Source organism: Periplaneta americana, chromosome 13 (assembly GCF_040183065.1).
Source record: "Periplaneta americana isolate PAMFEO1 chromosome 13, P.americana_PAMFEO1_priV1, whole genome shotgun sequence".
In the NCBI taxonomy this organism is placed as follows: Eukaryota; Metazoa; Arthropoda; class Insecta; order Blattodea; family Blattidae; genus Periplaneta; species Periplaneta americana.
The window spans coordinates 139,956,491-139,977,384 of NC_091129.1; the positions used below are offsets into that span (position 1 = coordinate 139,956,491).

The following is a 20,894-nucleotide window of genomic DNA, read 5'->3' on the forward strand; positions in this document are numbered from 1 at the left end:
TTTAGTTTGTTGAGTGTTGGGGAGAAACTTTCATTATTAAATTTAGTTTGTTGAGTGTCGGGGAGAAACTTTCATTATTAAATTTAGTTCGTTGCGTGTCGTGGAGAAACTTTCATTATTAAATTTAGTGTGTGTTTTGTAAAATAATGAATGTGTTGATGTGATAATTCCATATATAACGTATAGTGCAATACGAATTGAAATGTGTTGTGTGACTGTGATAGAAGTGTTCAAAATTGTTTTATAGCGCCACTTTGAGAATGATAAAAGTGCAATCTTCGTTACATTGGCGGGTGGACACACTACCTTGACCTATGGTTATTAATATTATTATTATAAAATTGAATAATAATAAAAAATACGCATTAAAATATATAGATTTTTTGTTAGAAAATCGCGGGTTTTCGAAAGCCATCTAGCGGGATTATATGAACTGTTGGCAACACTGATTACGTAACCAATGTAGGCGGGTACAAATAGTATTATCATTATCGTGCATATTATGCAAGTGTTATCAAACTAGATAATTCTAAATTGTGTCATCTGTGACTGTAAGAGTGAAAAGTTGTAGTTGTGCTTAGTTTTTGTTAATTTTTTATCCAACATCTTTGAACGAAAATACTATGTACTGAACTACAATTTGCTTACATGCAACTTTCGTCGTATCTAACCTTAAAGTCAATTTGCACATGATATCTACACCTCAACATGTATGTAATCTTAGGCGGAGGAATAGGTGGCTTGTCAGCGGCTCATTATTTACAGAACATAACTACAAAACATATAACATTAATAGAAGCATCCAATCGACTAGGAGGTTGGGTCAAAACTACAAAAACGTCAAAAGGGTTTATTTTCGAGCATGGCCCAAGAACAGTGCGCCCGAAAGGTATTGCTGGAGAAAACACACTAGCGTTGGTTGAAGAACTAGGCCTAGTGAACAATGTGATGCATATTCCATACAATCATCCAGCAGCTCAGAATCGTTTTGTTTATGTTAATAAGCAATTACATGCATTACCTAATAACTTTCGCTCTCTATTGTTTACACAACCACCGCTTACGAAGCCATTAATAAGTGCCCTTTTTCAAGATTTAAGGACGCCAAAGAAAGTGTCGACAGACGAAAGTATATATGAATTCGTGAAAAGACGTTTGGGAAAGGATATTGCCGAGTATGCTGTAAGTCCGTTAGTATGTGGTGTTTGTGCTGGCGATGCAAAGGAAATAAGTGTGAAGTTGTTAATGAAATCTTTATTTGAAGCAGAGCAACAATATGGATCAATAACTAAAGGAATTCTTATGAATATGATTAAAAGAAAACCTAATCCCATACCGTTAAGTAAGTGTGAACTTTATGAAAGATCAGAAAAAGAGAGGTGGAGTGTTTGGTCGTTGGACGAAGGACTCGAACTATTACCAGAAACATTGAAAATCAATGCAAAGAGGCGTGGTGCTAATGTAATGCTTAACTCTCCTTGTCAGGAATTAGTTTTTGGACCAGAAAAGGTTACGGTGAAGGCTGGAGAGAAGAAACTTGAATGTGACCATATTATATCTTCCTTGCCAGCAAAAGTGTTAGCACCTCTATTAGCTAAACAACATCCAGAACTGAGTAACGATCTGTTATCCATTCCTACAGTTACTGTTGCAGTAGTAAACCTACAGTTCAAAGGTAGGGTACTAGAAAAGGATGCATTTGGGTTTTTGGTACCACCATCAGAAAAGTTACCTATATTAGGAATTGTGTTTGATACGTGTTGTTTTCCGAAGGACAATAACACAGTTTTAACTGTAATGATGGGTGGAAAGTGGTTTGAAGAACTGTATGGTAAAAATCCTACGCCAGAAAGACTTCTAAGCACAGCAATGCAGCAAGTACGTTCAGTTCTTCGTATATCTGGAGCCCCAGAAGAGCATCAAGTGTCTGTTTTAAGGGACTGCATTCCCCAGTATGTTCTGGGACATCATGAACGAATAGAAAGAATCAAAGCATATGTGAGGCAACATAAATTACCTTTATCATTTGTTGGTGCATCGTATGAAGGTATTGGGGTTAATGATGTAATACTCTCAGCTAGAACTGCAGTGAGTAACTTAATTCGGAACGATGATTCATAAAGAACTGATGTAATGAATGTTGTTCTGAGATTTATATTTTAATACATAATAAAATACAGTTTACAAATTACATATTTTTATCAAGTTTAAAGTACGAGTAACATGGTTGCACTTAATATTTATTGAAATATGTTAATAAAAATTTGTACATGAATTGGAAGCATCAATTTGGTATGCCTGCATATTTAACTTCATCAAATGCTTTTCTGGCTTTCTTGAGTTCTTCATTCATGGTAAGAAGATCTTTCACTCTTGCATACTTGCGAGCATCTTTGCGAACAAGAAATACAATATCTTCTACTTGAACTCGTCCTGTTCGTCCTATCTCCATTGCCTTGTGAGTCTGCAAATTAAATTAAATTAAATTGAATTACATATCTTCACATGGATTAAGAACATCAGAAATCTAAACAGAAGGTAAATTAAATTGAATTACATATCTTCACATGGATTAAGAACATCTGAAATCTAAACAGAAGGTAAAAGCATCTTGGCTATTTTAAGTTATTTTTTTTTTCTTTCCCGAATGTGACTGGTAAAAGCCTAAATCGTTAATTTTGTTCTCGTGTTGCATTATGGCGTTCATTTTTTTTTCTTTAATTGTCATGAACGAAATCTGTTGTCACGCTTGAAGAGTGAATGAGATGGGCTATATACTGTCGGTGACTCAGGAGAAGATGAGAGTGGACTGAGGAGGAAGGGATGTGAACAGATAACCTACGACAACACGTGCAATATTTGTACTGCAGTAAGCGGAAACATTAGGTCTCCTTCTGTTCAACTTAGCTTTAATTTCCATACGCATTGTTACTCATGTTTCCTGCACGAGTAATAACCTGGCTACTGGGATGCTTATCTGAGCGATGTTTACAATAATCTGCAGCGATAGTCAAGAAGGTCACATTCTTTCCGCTCGTCTTCTCCTGAGTAATGGACAGTAGGTGCAACATCAAACTGTAATCTCTTACAAGTATTTTTTTCCCTAGTGCAATGCAGCCTGAAGACATGTTGTGCTTGTCAGTGGAATTGGTTACGGTATAACAAGACGAATTTCAAGAATAAGCCTTACGGTTGGGGGAAAATCTCGGAAAAGCAAAACCCAGGATTTAAACCCATGTCTGAACACAGCCTCAGATCTCTTGTCCAACTCATTCATTTGAGCTATACTGACGACCTTATCAGTCTTGTTTTTGCAATGCATTGAAAAAGTAACTAAAGCTCTAACTTGTATATTATTACTTGCAATTAATGATGTTTCATCCTCGCTTACCGGTATTAATCTTCTAACAGCTCTCACATTTATATTGCTGCAAATTTGACCTATATACGTTTTTGAGTTTGCAACATCACATGAAAGATCAGCCCTTTAGAAATAAAGTGCCTTTGTATGTTTATGGAACATTTCCCTCTTGTGTCCGTATTTTGTCATGTCAACTTAACACTAATATTGCACGCAATATATAATAAAAGACACTGAACTCATTAAATCTCTTGACACATAACACACAAAGATTGCTTTACCTGTAATGATACTGATTGGCTGTTCAGTCATATGACCCTTCTACGCTACATGGTGCATTCTAGCTTAACAGAATTTGTTTGTAGCAACAACCATAACTGCAAATTTTCAATGCATATTGTGGTTATGATAAGTTATGCCAATTCTCTTCCTCCTGCTATATTATGATTTATTTCTTTCAGGTATTTCATTAGACAAAAATGACAAAATAAACAATGCAGAAAGAAATTCGTTTTGATTTAATTGTTATTATATCAATGGCTGTTCTGTTGAGTATGAGTTTTAACATACAGCATAAATTTATATATTCGTACTTGTTCAATAATATTTTGCTTTTGAGCTGCTAGCAATGAATGAAACAATTATAGAATATGTAAATTAAGCTTTCAGGAATAACTCCCTGTAAAGTTAATTTGAATAATTTCGAGGGAAAAATTGTTCCGGGGCCGGGTATCGAACCCGGGACCTTTGGTTAAACGTACCAATGCTCTCCCACTGAGCTACCCGGGAACTCTACCTGACACCGATTCAATGTTGGTTGCTTGACTGTTGTCAGCCCACTTTGAGGTCTGTGGATATAGAGGGAAAAATTGGATCGGTGTCGGGTAGAGTTCCCGGGTAGCTCAGTGGGAGAGCGTTGGTACGTTTAACCAAAGGTCCCGGGTTCGATACCCGGCCCCGGAACAATTTTTCCCTCGAAATTATTCAATTATAGAATAGGACTCATGGGAGAAGCTAAAATATTCTTAGAACTATTTTGAAACAATTTTGTCCACCAAAGTGTCTGTTTTACCATGAATCGAACCGACAGTTTGAATTGATTTGTGGTTTGACGTTGAGTTTCAATAATGTTTACATGATTAAATTAAAATTATTTAAAAGTTAGTTAAATAGATATTTTACCGCAAAGAACAAACTATAATAATAAAAAAAAAAAATAAATTTAAGTTTGATGATTACGAAGGTATTATAATTTGCACTTAAGACAAAGCACTCATTTAAGTTGGTAATCATGTAGATTAACTTTTACAAATAGCACAGCAAAACATTTACATGATTATGGACTTAGAAATGTTATTAATGTGTTCTACAGTAATAAACAAAATGTAGATAAGTTAAGTAGATATTAAAAAAAATCTTCCTTTTTTTTTTTTTTTTTCAAATAAAAAAAAATAATGTAATGATTTCTTTCTGATATATAGCTGATTATTAAACGCTGATCAGAGGAACAAGATTAACACTATTACCATTTCTGTGATGAATTCAATCACGAGGTCCTCTAGCAAATCTACACTTTCTGTGTATGGGTTCTGATCATCTCCAAATCCAAACATCATACATCGTAGTTCTTTGGAAAACAATCTCTTCCGACCTGACAACGTTGCTCCAAGTGGCGCTTCCGTTTCCTCTTCTTCAAACTGTTTCGAGAAAATTGAAATAAAATTAATAAGTAATAATTTACTTAGGCCCTATTTTTCCAGAAATAATTATGTGATGATTTTCTGTATCCATCTTCTAATTCCGATTAAGTCTCTAATATTTTAATCAATATTTAAATTTCTAAACCTACTATTGGAGTACCCCTTTTACTGAACTGAAAATATGATCAGACCATTTTAAGGTAAAATCCAAAGTACTTGTACTAAACGGGTTAGTGGTAGGAATTAACATAGTTACACTTATCTGCGGTTTTATGTTGATTATTTTCGAATATCGGTTTAGCTAAAGATTAATAATTATGTATCTAGTTTTAGAGGTGTTTATAGAATTCAGAACTTAAATCAGAGATAATTAGTTACAGTATTAGTATAAAAATTAATAATTGTTTATGTACCCAACCAATAAGGAAGGAGATATTGGGCATTGACTAAATACTGAGTCAGACATAACGTAATACTGTACTATTATCAATAATATATTGAATCTGCTACATGCACAATACCAGTGATTTTTTTCGGAATTTGAGAAAAGTTCGGGATAGAAAGTACCAGATGATAGCATTAAGATATATGAATCGTATACAAAGACTAAGAGGAAGGCGGAAAATATGGAAGATTGGAGGATGCTGGAAGAGGAAGGCGAAAACTAGGCAATATTGGAGTTTCCTGGATTTGCAGTGAAAGGTCTGTTCCTGTGCAGAAAATGAATGAATATTTGCATGTATTGAAAACAAAACCACGATTCTGGTACTAAATTAGCTTCTGATTAATGAATCCAATTCAGTTTTAGGATTTCAAATTATGCACAGAATTAGGGCCTACAGTAAAAAGATTTTTTCATGTTCAAAGGAAATACATATAAAACTACTCTGGCTTGGATTCTTATGCTAGAAAATTTCTAGCGCACCTATTACATCGATGCATACTAACTTCATCTTTCATTAATTCTAAACATTTCAGTATAGGTTACCTTTTGGGCATAACAATAAAACACAAATTCAAACATAACCTAAAACTATTATAAATTAAGTTCACGGTAATAAGTTGCCTTTGTTTTTGGCAGATAGAAAAACTGCATTTTTTTTACGAAACAGACAATTAACACGATATATGTATCACTACAGTGCATTAGAAAAATGTACTCCACATTAGCTACCTGTTCAAAACTTTCTTCTACTTGGGCCATTTTTTTTTTTTTTCAATTTAACTATTTCGTACGTTACCAATCACAATTTAATGTAATAGAAGGGAAGTTGTTAAAATGTCTTAATCTTTTAAAAATCACGTTATAACAATGTATCAATGAAAGGTCACCGCGTTTTGAGTATCAAATTTTATTAACATCAGCAATCTCAAATCCTTCAATACTCCACACGACAGACGACACAACAATTGATATGTGGTGCCATCTACACGAGAAATATTCGACACACATGTTCGACAGACCAATAAGTGCGCATCGCATCAGTGTAACCAATAACAACATCGCTAGAAGTTCTGTATTTTGCGATTTTTGTGTTTACATTCGGTTATGTTGGTTGCACTGACTAGTCCCCGCTTAATTCCTCCGTTGACCAGTCTTGGCGTGAACTTCAAAAGTGATGGGTACGGTGTGTTGAAGTGTATGCATAATGTAACAGACGACGAGGGCGTGTTTGTTTTTAATTTCCACAATGGGTTAAAATATAATTTTTTGCATGTTCGATATGTTCCTTGTGTCGTGGGCATGACGAAGAATCGGAATGAGATCTTAGCAAGGTGTAACGATGCCATTTGTTCAACGTGTGGTAGAGCCTAAATTCCTAAGCCGGCGAAGTCTGCATGGCGAAGACGGTCTGCCTTTGGTTACCGATTACGAACTCGAAGCTGTGACAAATAACACCTTGAGCAGTGCTTTACGACAATTGGCGTCTCTTGTTCTGATAGCCAACGATATATTCGAGGATTTAGCCAAGCAACTTCAAGATGTTTGTGAACGATCGAAGAAATTACGAACACGCATCGAATCCGTCGAAGAGAAGATCGTGGGATTTGATCCCAAAAAGGTGACAGTTCGTAAGTACATTTTTTTTTTTCCAAACTTCTGTAGTTTTGACTATTTGATGTGGTGGTTTGTCTGATTAGATATAAGATGTTCACTGTGATGAATTTAGATTGTTTTTTACTGCCTTCTTTCGTGTAATCTTAAGACATAGAATACTGTACATATTTCGAAATTCCTCTTCGAATAAGCTTGTTTTGATTGAATAACTACTAGTGATTGGAAATACTGAGAATGAATGGCGTGTCAAATTTAGAAAACAAAATATAGATAACCTACTGTACGTATACACTTTTATACATAATAACGTCGAATAAAGGTGTTCAGGTTGTCTTATGCATAAAGAGAGAGAGAGAGCGCTTAAATGTGAAACAGAATTCGAAATTTTCATTTGATACTGGTATTCCATTGTTTTTAACTTTTCAAGACACTCACTGTAGGCCTATATTGCCGTTTCGCTAATACATGTTTCATTCACTCATAGTTTCCTGCCCGAGATCAGGTCTTTCACTGCAAACCCAGCATTCTCCAATCTTACTAGTTTAATTTAAAATTATATTAATTAAACAAAATCTGGTAAATATAAGTGAAACTAAAACAATCATTTATGTGATCATGAGTTATAGTAGTTTAGTAGTGAAGTCCGCGTATACACAGTTGCGACCGAAAGTACGAAACTGCTTAACAAACGTATAGGATGCGTGTATATTTTAGTATATCGACTAATGTTGTAGAAGCTAATGATTTTGGGGCCTTGAGCATTTGTCCCTATGGTAGAACAATACGTTTTATATGTGATTTACGTACTCGAATTCAGTCTAAATATTTCTGCAAAGAATAAATAATACTTGAATTGTGATTTACAATATAAGCACAACAAAATATAATGCCTTCTTTCACTCTGTGAAACTTGAATGTTTCGTAAAAGTTTCTAAAGCTTTCGTAAGTAATTTTACCATTATTTTAAGCGATGTTTGTTATATTTATTCTATTGCACTGTGATGAAGGAATTGTGTACGCGCGCGCACACACATACACACACGCACGCACGAATCTTTCTTTTGAACTGTATCTAACAATCAGAAGTGTATGAATATCAGACGCTCTATCATATTGAGTGCGTTAAGTAGGTTACTTTTATTGAGTTCATCTGTTTTAGTCATAGTTTGCTCTTAATTATGACTGGGTTTTATTATGTCCAATGTACTGAATGAAGACGAACAGAAATATGACATACTTCCCCTCATAATATTGTTACTAGTCCATAAAACTATACAACTTTTCGTTGTTCGGTAGGATATCATCAATAAATATATATAGTTTGATAGATGCAGCATGAGGTGGACTAGAAACTACACAGTTGCATACCTTAGTACGTACTTAAATTTACCTGAATTATTCTGTCTTTGTTGTACGTACTAAGTGTTGTGATAGCATGTCGCCTAATATTTCGATAAGACAAAATATTGTCCTACAATGTTTGTTTCTGAAGTAGTAAACAAGGGAGTATCAGTGCATGCTGCATTTGACGTGAGAACATCGATGTTGTTTTGTCTGTTGGCTAGTGAAATCGAAATAGAATTGAATGATCGCTGTAGTCGGTGCGTGCATACAAACTTCAGCGATCTGTAAATCCGTAAGAGCGTACGTACACTGTAGTTGCTTTGTGATCGACAAGCGGGGAAAATGGAAAGAGCGCTGATAATAATTTCTTATGCATCGTAAATTAATTAACTAATATTTTGTTTCTACTGCATGTAGTGAAATTAGTGATGAGTTTTGTTACTGCATTGGAGGGCTTACATTTGTTTGGAGGAAAATTCATTGAAATGTGTTCAATTTATTAGAGTTTTGGAGACATTCTTCTGTATCTCAGTATCATTAGGCATTACAGATTTTCAAATACTGTCAGTGGAATGTCGCAATATTAATTAAAACAGCGTATGAATGCCGCTTCATTAAAAAAAAAAAAGTACCTCCAACCGAATGGACTTGCGGCATTATATTCAGGAAATGTGAAGGCAAGTAATGAAAAAGAGGAAATTTTATGCCAGATTTGCGGTACATTACTGCTTCAAAAGAAATTAAAATAATATGTGTAAAATTAATAATACAATTTTTGCCACATATTGTCTTTATAATTAAATTTTCAAAATGTTAGCCTATAGGCATGGAAAATGTAATTCCCTTTAAATGCGAAATGTAGAATATAATGTGTTAATAATAATAATAATAATAATAATAATAATAATAATAATAATAATAATAATAATAATAATAATCCGTGGCGTTACAGCCCGTGAAGGGCCTAGACCGACCAGCCGGCTGCTGGCCTCACGCCCACATGCCGAAGCAGAGGTGGACGATCATCCAACCAGAATGGAGGTATCGTGTGGTTAGCACGATGATCTCCCCAGCCGTTATAGCTGGCATTCGCAACCGGATTTCGCTACCTATCGTAGCTCCTCCTCAAGTGCATCACGATGCTGGGTGGGCACCGGTCCCATACACTGGCCGAAATTTCATGAGAAAATTTCTTCCCCCATGAGGACTCGAACCAGCGCGAGTCCTATACAGGATGCCTTAGACCACGACGCCACGACGCGGACAATATTGATTGCTAACAAAGCTGAATTTCTTCAGTAAATTATCGTTATTATCTGATTATTATTGTTCACAAGAAACTGGGCGAATTCAGGCAATTTTATGTAATTTTTTTTAATTTTTTTTAGTATATCATTTTACGACGCTTTATCAACTGCTGTGGATGTAAGTCTTAAAACTAATATTTAGGACTTTTATAAATTATTGTTTTATTTATAATAATCATAAGATTCTAGAGGTTTACTAAAATAGTCAAACACTTTTGCAGAGAATCTTAAAGCTTGCATTACTGTTGAAATATTGGATTTAGTTTTTCGTGATTATTTTCTCGGCTTTGTATGATGAAGAAAGCAAACATTTTAACATCTCGTAGTTGTTTAAACTTCTGACTATCCATGCTTCGTAACGAACACAAATTGGCGTCATAGCGAGACTGAAAATTGTATTCGAGCGTAGCTTACAGGAAGAGTCTTATTTACCAATGAAATGCATTTTAAATTTAAATAATGTTTTAAGTAGCCTATCGTATTTAGTATTCTGGAGAACAAGTTTTCATCTGAGCTCGATACCCAATTTGAAATAGATATTTCAAAAAGAAACAATTCTGTTTTTATTGCATCATATGCTTTTATTGATTTATGTAACAATACAAGTTGCTTACTATTTTCGAAATTACGATTTACGCCACGAACTGTATCGATCAGAATAATGGGTGAACATTCTGTTACAGCTTATAGAAAGAGAATTAACTATTGTAGGCTACTGTATGTGACGTTTGTCTCTTTTGACTGAAGTTTCATTGAATGAAAATCCATTTTCATGTTGAACTTTGGAATTAAATTAGGCCTAAGCTTTCCTTGTACTGCGCTTCTTGTTTGTACTTTTTAAGCTAAGTGTTGAATCATTAATTTGGGCTTGCAAATTGGCAAACATCGAGAATACAGGGTGTACCATATAAGTGCCAATATTTTAACTGATGATTATTCGTATCATAAGGAAGAAAAAGTGTCCTTACAATTTTTTTCTAATTGCAATATTTAACTAGGCCTAATTATTAAAATTTACAATATGAGACGTTTTGCAACATTGCTAGATGGGGAAGAGGGGGTTTAGAAGTATACAGTACAGCTCAAGCGGGTGCAGACATATAGGCACAAAACAGATGCTCTGTTCTAATGCAGGAGCGGACCAAAGACGTTGTAGTTATATGAGCGGACCAGGACAATATCGTTGTTTACATAAAACGGGCAGCAAATACAAACTTTGAATCTCATTAATAGAACATTATGATAAATTTACATTTTATGTAACAATATTGCTATTTTTTTTAATTGTACGTGTAAAAACTAAACAATAATGGTTTTCTGCACAAAATCACACGAACTTTTTTTCTAATGCAACATTTTAATCTCTCCCGCTTCCGTAAAGCAGTATCATTTTTAAGCAAATTTCTGGTTGTGTGATTTTCGGAACAGGGTAAGAGACTCCTAGTTTCTAATAATCGTTGAGAAACTGCTACAAAAGTTCGCCGATTATATGTAGTTCTAATTAATATGATTTTCTAAACAGGATTACTTTAAAGACATAGTCATAGTGAAATCAAAATCTTAAGTTGATTTTCTACTTTTTCATTCATTCATTCCTTTACCTCTTCCTGATCAGTTTCAGCACCATTCTTTCTTCACCCACTCCTTCCAACACAGCTTCGTTTCTTATTCTGTCTGTTCATTTCACACGCTCTATCCTTCTCTACATATATCCACATTTCAAATTTTTCTAGTCGCTTCTCTTCACTTCGTCGTAATGTCCATGTTTCTGCCCCATACAATGCTACTCTCCACACAAAGCATTTAGTCTCTTCCTTAGTTCTTTCTCAGAGGTCCGCAGAAGATTCTCCTTTTTTTTTTATTAAAAGCTTCCTTTGCCATTACTATTCTCTTTTTGATTTCTTGACATCAGCTCATGTTACTGCTTATAGTACACTCCAAGTATTTGAAGCTGTCCACTTGCTCTACTGCTTCATTTAGAATCCGCAAGTTTATTTTCTTTACTTTTCTTCCTATGACCATGATCTTCGTCTTGTTGGCATTTATCTTCAACCCCTACTGCTCACAGCTGTCATTCAGCTTCAGTAGCATATCCCTTATTATCGTCTCTTCTGCTAACAAAGCCATATCATCAGCAAATCGTATTCACTTTATTCTTCTTCCTCCTACTGTCACTCCTCCCATGTTCTGAAAACAGTTCTTCACTAAATGCTCCAAGTAAATATTGAAAAGTGTAGGTGATGAAGGTGAAACGTACAGCAGAGTTCGTATAGGTCAATTTCTGTCAGATGCATTTCCAATTCACTGTGGGCTAAAGCAAGGAGATGCACTGTCACCTTTACTTTTTAACTTTGATCTAGAGTATGCCATTAGGAAAGTCCAGGATAACAGAGAGGGGTTGGAATTGAACGGGTTACATCAGCTGCTTGTCTATGCGGATGACGTGAATATGTTAGGAGAAAATCCACAAACGATTAGGGAAAACACGGAAATTTTACTGGAAGCAAATAAAGAAATAGGTTTGGAAGTAAATCCTGAAAAGACAAAGTATATGATTATGTCTCGTGACGGGAATATTGTGCGAAATGGCAATATAAAAATTGGAAATTTATCTTTCGAAGAGGTGGAGAAGTTCAAATATCTTGGAGCAACAGTAACAAATATAAATTATACTCGGGAGGAAATTAAACACAGAATAAATATGGGATATGCCTGTTATTATTCAGTTGAGAAGCTTTTATCATCCAGTATGCTGTCAAAAAATCTGAAAGTTAGAATTTATAAAACAGTTATATTACCGGTTGTTCTTTATGGTTGTGAAACTTGGACTCTCACGTTGAGAGAGGAACATGGGTTAAGGATGTTTGAGAATAAGGTTCTTAGGAAAATATTTTGGGCTAAGAGGGATGAAATTACAGGAGAATGGAGAAAGTTACACAACACAGAACTGCACGCATTGTATTCTTCACCTGACATAATTAGGAACATTAAATCCAGACGTTTGAGATGGGCAGGGCATGTAGCACGTATGGGCGAATCCAGAAATGCACATAGAGTGTTAGTTGGGAGGCCGGAGGGAAAAAGACCTTTAGGGAGGCCGAGACGTAGATGGGAAGATAATATAAAAATGGATTTAAGGGAGGTGGGATATGATGATAGAGACTGGATTAATCTTGCTCAGAATAGGGACCGATGGCGGGCTTATGTGAGGGCGGCAATGAACCTCCGGGTTCCTTAAAAACCCGTAAGTAAGTAGGTAGGTGATGAAGGGCATCCTTGGCGTACTCCTCTCCATATTTCGCTTCCTTCTTATATTTCTTCTCATATCCTGATTTTCTATATAAAAGTGTTCAAATATAACGATTTCAGCTGAATAGTTCGCGTTTTTGCATTAATAGGCTATGATTATTTCTCCTTAACGAAATAAAAAATTAACTAGGCAAATAACATTTATCTTCTCATGTTCTGTTGATATATTATAATCTACTGTATATTACAGAATGTTTCTGCGATAGAATGCTACCACAGTCTAGTATATACAGTCACGAAGCTCAATACGTAGGGAATATGCATCCATAGATAGTTGCTAAATACTAGGATCGCTACTATCGCCTTATCACAGACAATGCGAAATAGTACCGGCACAGTCTATTGTTCCGAGTACCCTCAACAACTCAATCTTCGTGACTGTATTTACTAGACTGTAATGCTACTTTTTTTAGCCCGAATCTGGTTCAGACACTCTTCTAGTTTCTTTTATTTTTCAGTTTAAAATTAGACAAGTGCAGGATACATTTATGACTATAAGAGTATGGACAGCGTTCAAGATTTGACTAACGAAATTTTTGGTTTCTTATGTTATTTTACTTCTTGGGTATTTGTGATCCAGATAGTGATAAAATTAATTTTTTCGTTCGTATACACACATAAATAAAAGAGTTTGTTTTAATTTTGTATCAATGATTCTATCTGTCGCACTGCGGTTTTTGAATCCATATATCATTAAAACGCCAACTAGCAATTTTGCTATCAGTAATTCAATTTATTGCTGTTTTACTTGTGCTGGAAAGTCATCACGAAGTGGTGATAATTGAAATCAAATGAAACATTACAAGCAGGATGGAAAATGAACGCATCATGGAACTTTTTTTTTTCCGCTTTATTTTCGTCACCGCTACACTTGAAATGCATGTCAAATAGATTTTCACATATGTAACACTCGTAACAATCATAAAAATCCTACGACATAGAACTGTTATTTGAATAAGAATTTGATTTGAACGTTGTTTTAGCATCTTTTTAGTTGCTACACAGCAAGTTACTTCTCATCATTCAGTTATGTAGGCTAAAATAATGGGTTAAGTTTTAATATAAAAATGTTGTTATATGACTTATACAAGGAATACTTCTTATTTAAGAGGTAATATTATTCAATGTATGATGAACCGTTACAATGAATGTATTGTGGAAAAGATCTCAGTGTAACTATTAATCATAATTTTTTACTTTTCATAATCACATATTTAATATAACAAATAATACTTTAAAAATCTGATTTATTATTAGAAATTCAAAAAATGTACAAAACATTTCTACTTTTACACTCCTTTTTAATTGTCATGTTCGGGTTAAATTGGAATATGCCTCAGTAATTTGGTCTCCGACTTGTAAATCACATAGTAATAAAATTGAAAAAATTCAAAAACTATTCTCAAGATATCTTTATTAAAAAAAAATCATTATTCGGCCTTCCATAACAAAATTTCGTACAACAGTCTAGGCTACTTACTGAATTTAATGTAATGTCTCTTGCCAGCCGCAGATTACATGTTGAGCAACTTTTATTGTATGAAATAGTCAACGGTCTACTGGATAATAGCGAAATATTATCACAAATCCAGCTTAACGCTAGAACATCACATTTAAGAAATCGTCAATTGTTATATTACGAAAAACCAAACACTTCAACATATAAAAATTCACCAGTGTTAAAAATGTGTTCGAAATTCAATTAATATGTAAAATATGGGATCTAGATTTCAGCATTTCTTACATGAAATATAAACATTTTCTTATTGATGTACTGAAGGTAGTTGATTTTAAATAGTAGGCCTATTGCTATCTATTTGTTACTCTGTAATCGTCATTTTCATAGCTATATTTTACATCTTTTGGTTATGATATCTGTATTTATTTCTTTTTCATTTTTTATTTTGTATTTTTCATTTATATCTTTATCTATGTCTTTATTTACGTACGTATTTGTTTTTTTTTTTTCATTTTTAATTTGTATTTATACATGTAGCATCTGTTTTTATTTATTTTTTCATGTCATCTCCATTTTTTGTGTTCTAAGCAAAATATATTTGTACTGCCTATTGTAATTGGAATTTTGCCCTGTTATAGACATAAAATAAGTAAATATATATATATATATATATATATATATATATATATATATATATATATATAATTAACATCAGAATTACGACATGAATTATGCAAGATATAACGCATTTATTTTTATTTAATAAAATAATTTATTAACAACTGATATTCGGTGAGAGAACGAGCTATCTCACAACAGAACTCGGTTTCATTTCCGTCTTATTTGGGTAAAGGGAGATAAGTCATAAAAATGAGTTTGAAGATAAATTAAAATTAAACTTCGGACCCTTATAGAAAATAATTTTCTACACAAATAAAACACATCAACTTCTAGTATTCTTCTGATTTTCGCACATTCACTTGTATAATTTAACTTGTGTGTTCATCTGGGGAACAAAATTCCATCTACACAAAAATGACATCCCCTTTTATTGAACACAGATTTCTTCTTTTTATCTTGTTAGATTATTTAACAACGCTGTATAAACTACTAAGTTATTTGGGATTCATGGAAATTTTGACGGTATTTAGCGAGATGAAGTCGAGGACTCGCCATGAATTACCTGACATTCGCCTTAAAGTTAGAGAAAACCTCTAAAAAAACTCAACCAGGTAATCAGACCAAGCTAGAATCGAACCAACGCTCGAGCGCAACTCCAGAGCAGCAGACAAACGCGCTACCATTTTAAGCTACGCTGGTGGATCATTCTCTTCACAATCACATCAAAATTTGAAGGTTGCATCTGCAGACAATAACGTACCAACAGCCGAAATCGTTTTATTCATTTTCAATCGTTTGTTTAACGATGTATCAATAGCGTGCTTCTTTCTAGCGTCGGCGAAATTGGTAACAGCGAAATCGTATTTGGGTGAAAAATTGTAGAGAAAGTTCAACGTAGCGACCCGGCTCTCGGCCGACTCGGTAATAGACTCCGTTTACGCACGCTTTGCACGCCACGCAGTTGAGGTTGAGTGAACCTCAGGGCCATGGTTCGGCTGTAAGGATTAAATCAGTGGAGAAAATCCCTGGTCCCATCGGGAATCGAACCCACGACCTTCCGGCTTTTCAGTGTTACGCCTTAACCGCTACGATACCGCGCGTCGCAGTGTCATTTACTCACCAAACTTATAAAAAAGGAGATGCTGAATTTTTCTTGTTCCAAATATTTGTCACACATATTTAAGAGGTGATGGATCACGCATCACTAGCTGCAATAATTATTTCTGTTGAGAAATTAAGGTTATGTTTTCCCGTATCCTTTTTACAAATTTATTGTTTATAGGTACAGTATGTGGATTATTTTTGTTCGCTTTGTCTTTTAGATTTCTTCAGAGATAAAAATCACAAGGGGAGAAATCGAGGGATCGAGCGGCCACATATTCTTAATAATTTTATTCTTAAATACTCTGTGAGGTTCGTTCACAGAGTAGTCGGCTGTATGTGCTGTCGCAGATACCCGTTGGAAATGCAGAGTGCTTTTGTCTTTTCCCTTGACTTTATCTGTGGGGAATTCTAGAGTTTCCTAGGCACGGAAAGACTTACCTGATAAATCTGTACAAACCTAAATCCATAGGCAAATCCCCTTCTTGTATAGGTTCAAAATATTGACTTTCGACTTGGAGATTAAGTCTGTATAAATTTTTTCCGACTATAGCGCTCTCCAAATTAAGCGGGAGAAAAAGTAAACGTTGAAATAAATTATACTGGATGTTTGCAAGATTTCGTCATTGTTTCGTTTTAAGCAGTTCTAAAGACTTGAGAAACTATTCTCACGCATTTCTCATAGAATTTATAAAAATACATAATTAATTTCTATGTTTATAGGAAATTATAAGCAAACACGATTAGTATATCTTCTTGCATTTCTTTCTTTTGTAAGTTATACAAGCAAAACTGCTGAGATGCTATTTAAGAATGCCGTTACGATATGGCGACCAAATAAACGCAAAACCACAAAGAAATAGTATTTCTCAAGTTATTGCAGGGAGAATATAGTTTTCAAAGACCTCTAAAAGGTAAGTCTGAGTCATATGTGGCCAATCATCCTATTCAGACATACCTCCCGTAGGTAAATGAGTCTATACGCCTAGAGGTTAGTCTGAGGGATGTATGGCCAATCATCCTATTCAGATATACCTCCCGTAGGTAAATGAGTCTATACGCCTAGAGGTTAGTCTGAGGGATGTATGACCAATCATCCTATTCAGACATACCTCCCGTAGGTAAATGAGTCTATACGCCTAGAGGTTAGTCTGAGGGATGTATGACCAATCATCCTATTCAGACATACCTCCCGTAGGTAAATGAGTCTATACGCCTAGAGGTTAGTCTGAGGGATGTATGACCAATCATCCTATTCAGACATACCTCCCGTAGGTAAATGAGTCTATACGCCTAGAGGTTAGTCTGAGGGATGTATGACCAATCATCCTATTCAGACATACCTCCCGTAGGTAAATGAGTCTATACGCCTAGAGGTTAGTCTGAGGGATGTATGACCAATCATCCTATTCAGACATACCTCCCGTAGGTAAATGAGTCTATACGCCTAGAGGTTAGTCTGAGGGATGTATGACCAATCATCCTATTCAGACATACCTCCCGTAGGTAAATGAGTCTATACGCCTAGAGGTTAGTCTGAGGGATGTATGGCCAATCATCCTATTCAGACATACCTCCCGTAGGTAAATGAGTCTATACGCATACAGGTTAGTCTGAGGGATGTATGGCCAATCATCCAATTCAGACATACCTCCCGTAGGTAAATGAGTCTATACGCCTAGAGGTTAGTCTGAGGGATGTATGGCCAATCATCCTATTCAGACATACCTCCCGTAGGTAAATGAGTCTATACGACTAGAGGTTAGTCTGAGGGATGTATGGCCAATCATCCTATTCAGACATACCTCCCATAGGTAAATGAGTCTATACGCCTAGAGGTTAGTCTGAGGGATGTATGGCCAATCATCCTATTCAGACATACCTCCCGTAGATAAATGAGTATACACGCCTAGAGGTTAGTCTGAGGGATGTATGGCCTATCATCCTATTCATACATACCTCCCATAGGTAAATGAGTCTATACGCCTAGAGGTTAGTCTGAGGGATGTATGGCCAATCATCCTATTCAGACATACCTCCCGTAGGTAAATGAGTCTATACGCCTAGAGGTTAGTCTGAGGGGTGTATGACCAATCATCCTATTCAGACATACCTCCCGTAGGTAAATGAGTCTATACGCCTAGAGGTTAGTCTGAGGGCTGTATGGCCAATCATCCTATTCAGACATACCTTCCGTAGGTAAATGAGTCTATACGCCTAGAGGTTAATCTGAGGGAGTATGGCCAATCATCCTATTCATACATACCTCCCGTAGATAAATGAGTCTATACGCCTAGAGGTTAGTCTGAGGGAGTATGGCCAATCATCCTATTCAGACATACCTCCCGTAGGTAAATGAGTCTATACGCCTAGAGGTTAGTCTGAGGGATGTATGACCAATCATCCTATTCAGACATACCTCCCGTAGGTAAATGAGTATACACGCCTAGAGGTTAGTCTGAGGGATGTATGGCCAATCATCCTATTCAGACATACCTCCCGTAGGTAAATGAGTCTATACGCCTAGAGGTTAGTCTGAGGGAGTATGGCCAATCATCCTATTCAGACATACCTCCCGTAGGTAAATGAGTCTATACGCCTAGAGGTTAGTCTGAGGGATGTATGACCAATCATCCTATTCAGACATACCTCCCGTAGGTAAATGAGTATACACGCCTAGAGGTTAGTCTGAGGGATGTATGGCCAATCATCCTATTCATACATACCTCCCGTAGGTAAATGAGTCTATACGCCTAGAGGTTAGTCTGAGGGAGTATGGCCAATCATCCTATTCAGACATACCTCCCGTAGGTAAATGAGTCTATACGCCTAGAGGTTAGTCTGAGGGATGTATGACCAATCATCCTATTCAGACATACCTCCCGTAGGTAAATGAGTATACACGCCTAGAGGTTAGTCTGAGGGATGTATGGCCAATCATCCTATTCAGACATACCTCCCGTAGATAAATGAGTATACACGCCTAGAGGTTAGTCTGAGGGATGTATGGCCTATCATCCTATTCATACATACCTCCCATAGGTAAATGAGTCTATACGCCTAGAGGTTAGTCTGAGGGATGTATGGCCAATCATCCTATTCAGACATACCTCCCGTAGGTAAATGAGTCTATACGCCTAGAGGTTAGTCTGAGGGGTGTATGACCAATCATCCTATTCAGACATACCTCCCGTAGGTAAATGAGTCTATACGCCTAGAGGTTAGTCTGAGGGCTGTATGGCCAATCATCCTATTCAGACATACCTTCCGTAGGTAAATGAGTCTATACGCCTAGAGGTTAATGTGAGGGAGTATGGCCAATCATCCTATTCATACATACCTCCCGTAGATAAATGAGTCTATACGCCTAGAGGTTAGTCTGAGGGAGTATGGCCAATCATCCTATTCAGACATACCTCCCGTAGGTAAATGAGTCTATACGCCTAGAGGTTAGTCTGAGGGATGTATGACCAATCATCCTATTCAGACATACCTCCCGTAGGTAAATGAGTATACACGCCTAGAGGTTAGTCTGAGGGATGTATGGCCAATCATCCTATTCAGACATACCTCCCGTAGGTAAATGAGTCTATACGCCTAGAGGTTAGTCTGAGGGAGTATGGCCAATCATCCTATTCAGACATACCTCCCGTAGGTAAATGAGTCTATACGCCTAGAGGTTAGTCTGAGGGATGTATGACCAATCATCCTATTCAGACATACCTCCCGTAGGTAAATGAGTATACACGCCTAGAGGTTAGTCTGAGGGATGTATGGCCAATCATCCTATTCATACATACCTCCCGTAGGTAAATGAGTCTATACGCCTAGAGGTTAGTCTGAGGGAGTATGGCCAATCATCCTATTCAGACATACCTCCCGTAGGTAAATGAGTCTATACGCCTAGAGGTTAGTCTGAGGGATGTATGACCAATCATCCTATTCAGACATACCTCCCGTAGGTAAATGAGTATACACGCCTAGAGGTTAGTCTGAGGGATGTATGGCCAATCATCCTATTCAGACATACCTCCCATAGGTAAATGAGTCTATACGCCTAGAGGTTAGTCTGAGGGATGTATGACCAATCATCCTATTCAGACATACCTCCCGTAGGTAAATGAGTATACACGCCTAGAGGTTAGTCTGAGGGATGTATGGCCAATCATCCTATTCAGACATACCTCCCATAGGTAAATGAGTCTATACGCCTAGAGGTTAGTCTGAGGGATGTATGGCCAATCATCCCATTCAGACATACCTCCCGTAGGTAAATGAGTCTATACGCCTAGAGGTTAGTCTGAGGGATGTATGGCCAATCATCCTATTCAGACATACCTCCCGTAGATGAATGAGTATACACGCCTAGAGGTTAGTCTGAGGGATGTATGGAAAATCATACAATTCAGACAATCTCCCGGAAGTGAGGCTATACGTCTACAGACAGTCTTCGATGAGTCTTTGCTTGTAGGTGGCCTTTAGAGACAAAGTGTACAAAAATAATTCACACGTCCTTGAAAAATTGAAAAATAGCATCCGAGTAAACATCGCCTGTATTTCCCAACGGGAACTGCAGCGAATGTTGTTTCACTTTGTAATTTTTTTTTATTTTATTGCGTTAGTTTACGACGCT

The 20,894-nt window shown here is 36.1% G+C and overlaps 3 protein-coding genes across 3 annotated transcripts in view; 2 read left to right on the forward strand and 1 right to left on the reverse strand.

Moving 5' to 3' along the window:
• The first annotated feature begins 452 nt into the window (after positions 1-452).
• Ppox (protoporphyrinogen oxidase) lies at positions 453-2,141 on the forward strand. Its single transcript, XM_069844396.1, has one exon. The coding sequence runs from the start codon at positions 709-711 to the stop codon at positions 2,119-2,121; it is 1,413 nt and encodes a 470-aa protein (XP_069700497.1). The 5' UTR covers positions 453-708; the 3' UTR covers positions 2,122-2,141.
• On the reverse strand, positions 2,135-6,479 carry Taf13 (TATA-box binding protein associated factor 13). The gene is made up of 3 exons (XM_069844397.1): positions 6,236-6,479; positions 4,888-5,058; positions 2,135-2,464 (listed from the first exon to the last, which is right to left on the reverse strand). The coding sequence occupies exons 1-3, from the start codon at positions 6,263-6,265 to the stop codon at positions 2,285-2,287; spliced, it is 381 nt and encodes a 126-aa protein (XP_069700498.1). The 5' UTR covers positions 6,266-6,479; the 3' UTR covers positions 2,135-2,284.
• Positions 6,480-6,581: 102 nt separating this feature from the next.
• gukh (GUK-holder) overlaps positions 6,582-20,894 on the forward strand; it is a 637,347-nt gene continuing 623,034 nt past the window's right edge. Inside the window, exon 1 of the mRNA XM_069844395.1 lies at positions 6,582-7,134. Within this exon, the coding sequence (XP_069700496.1) occupies positions 6,846-7,134 (289 nt within the window). The 5' untranslated portion in view covers positions 6,582-6,845. The remainder of the gene's footprint in view (positions 7,135-20,894) is intronic.

Excerpts from the sequence above, each read along its gene's own strand:
- Taf13 (XM_069844397.1), bottom strand. The coding sequence starts at position 6,265 with ATGGCCCAAGTAGAAGAAAGTTTTGAACAG. Across the intron at positions 5,059-6,235 it reads TAGAAGAAAGTTTTGAACAG|TTTGAAGAAGAGGAAACGGA; the intron begins GTAGCTAATGTG and ends TTCTCGAAACAG. Across the intron at positions 2,465-4,887 it reads TTGAATTCATCACAGAAATG|ACTCACAAGGCAATGGAGAT; the intron begins GTAATAGTGTTA and ends TTTAATTTGCAG.
- Ppox (XM_069844396.1), top strand. The coding sequence starts at position 709 with ATGTATGTAATCTTAGGCGGAGGAATAGGTGGCTTGTCAGCGGCTCAT.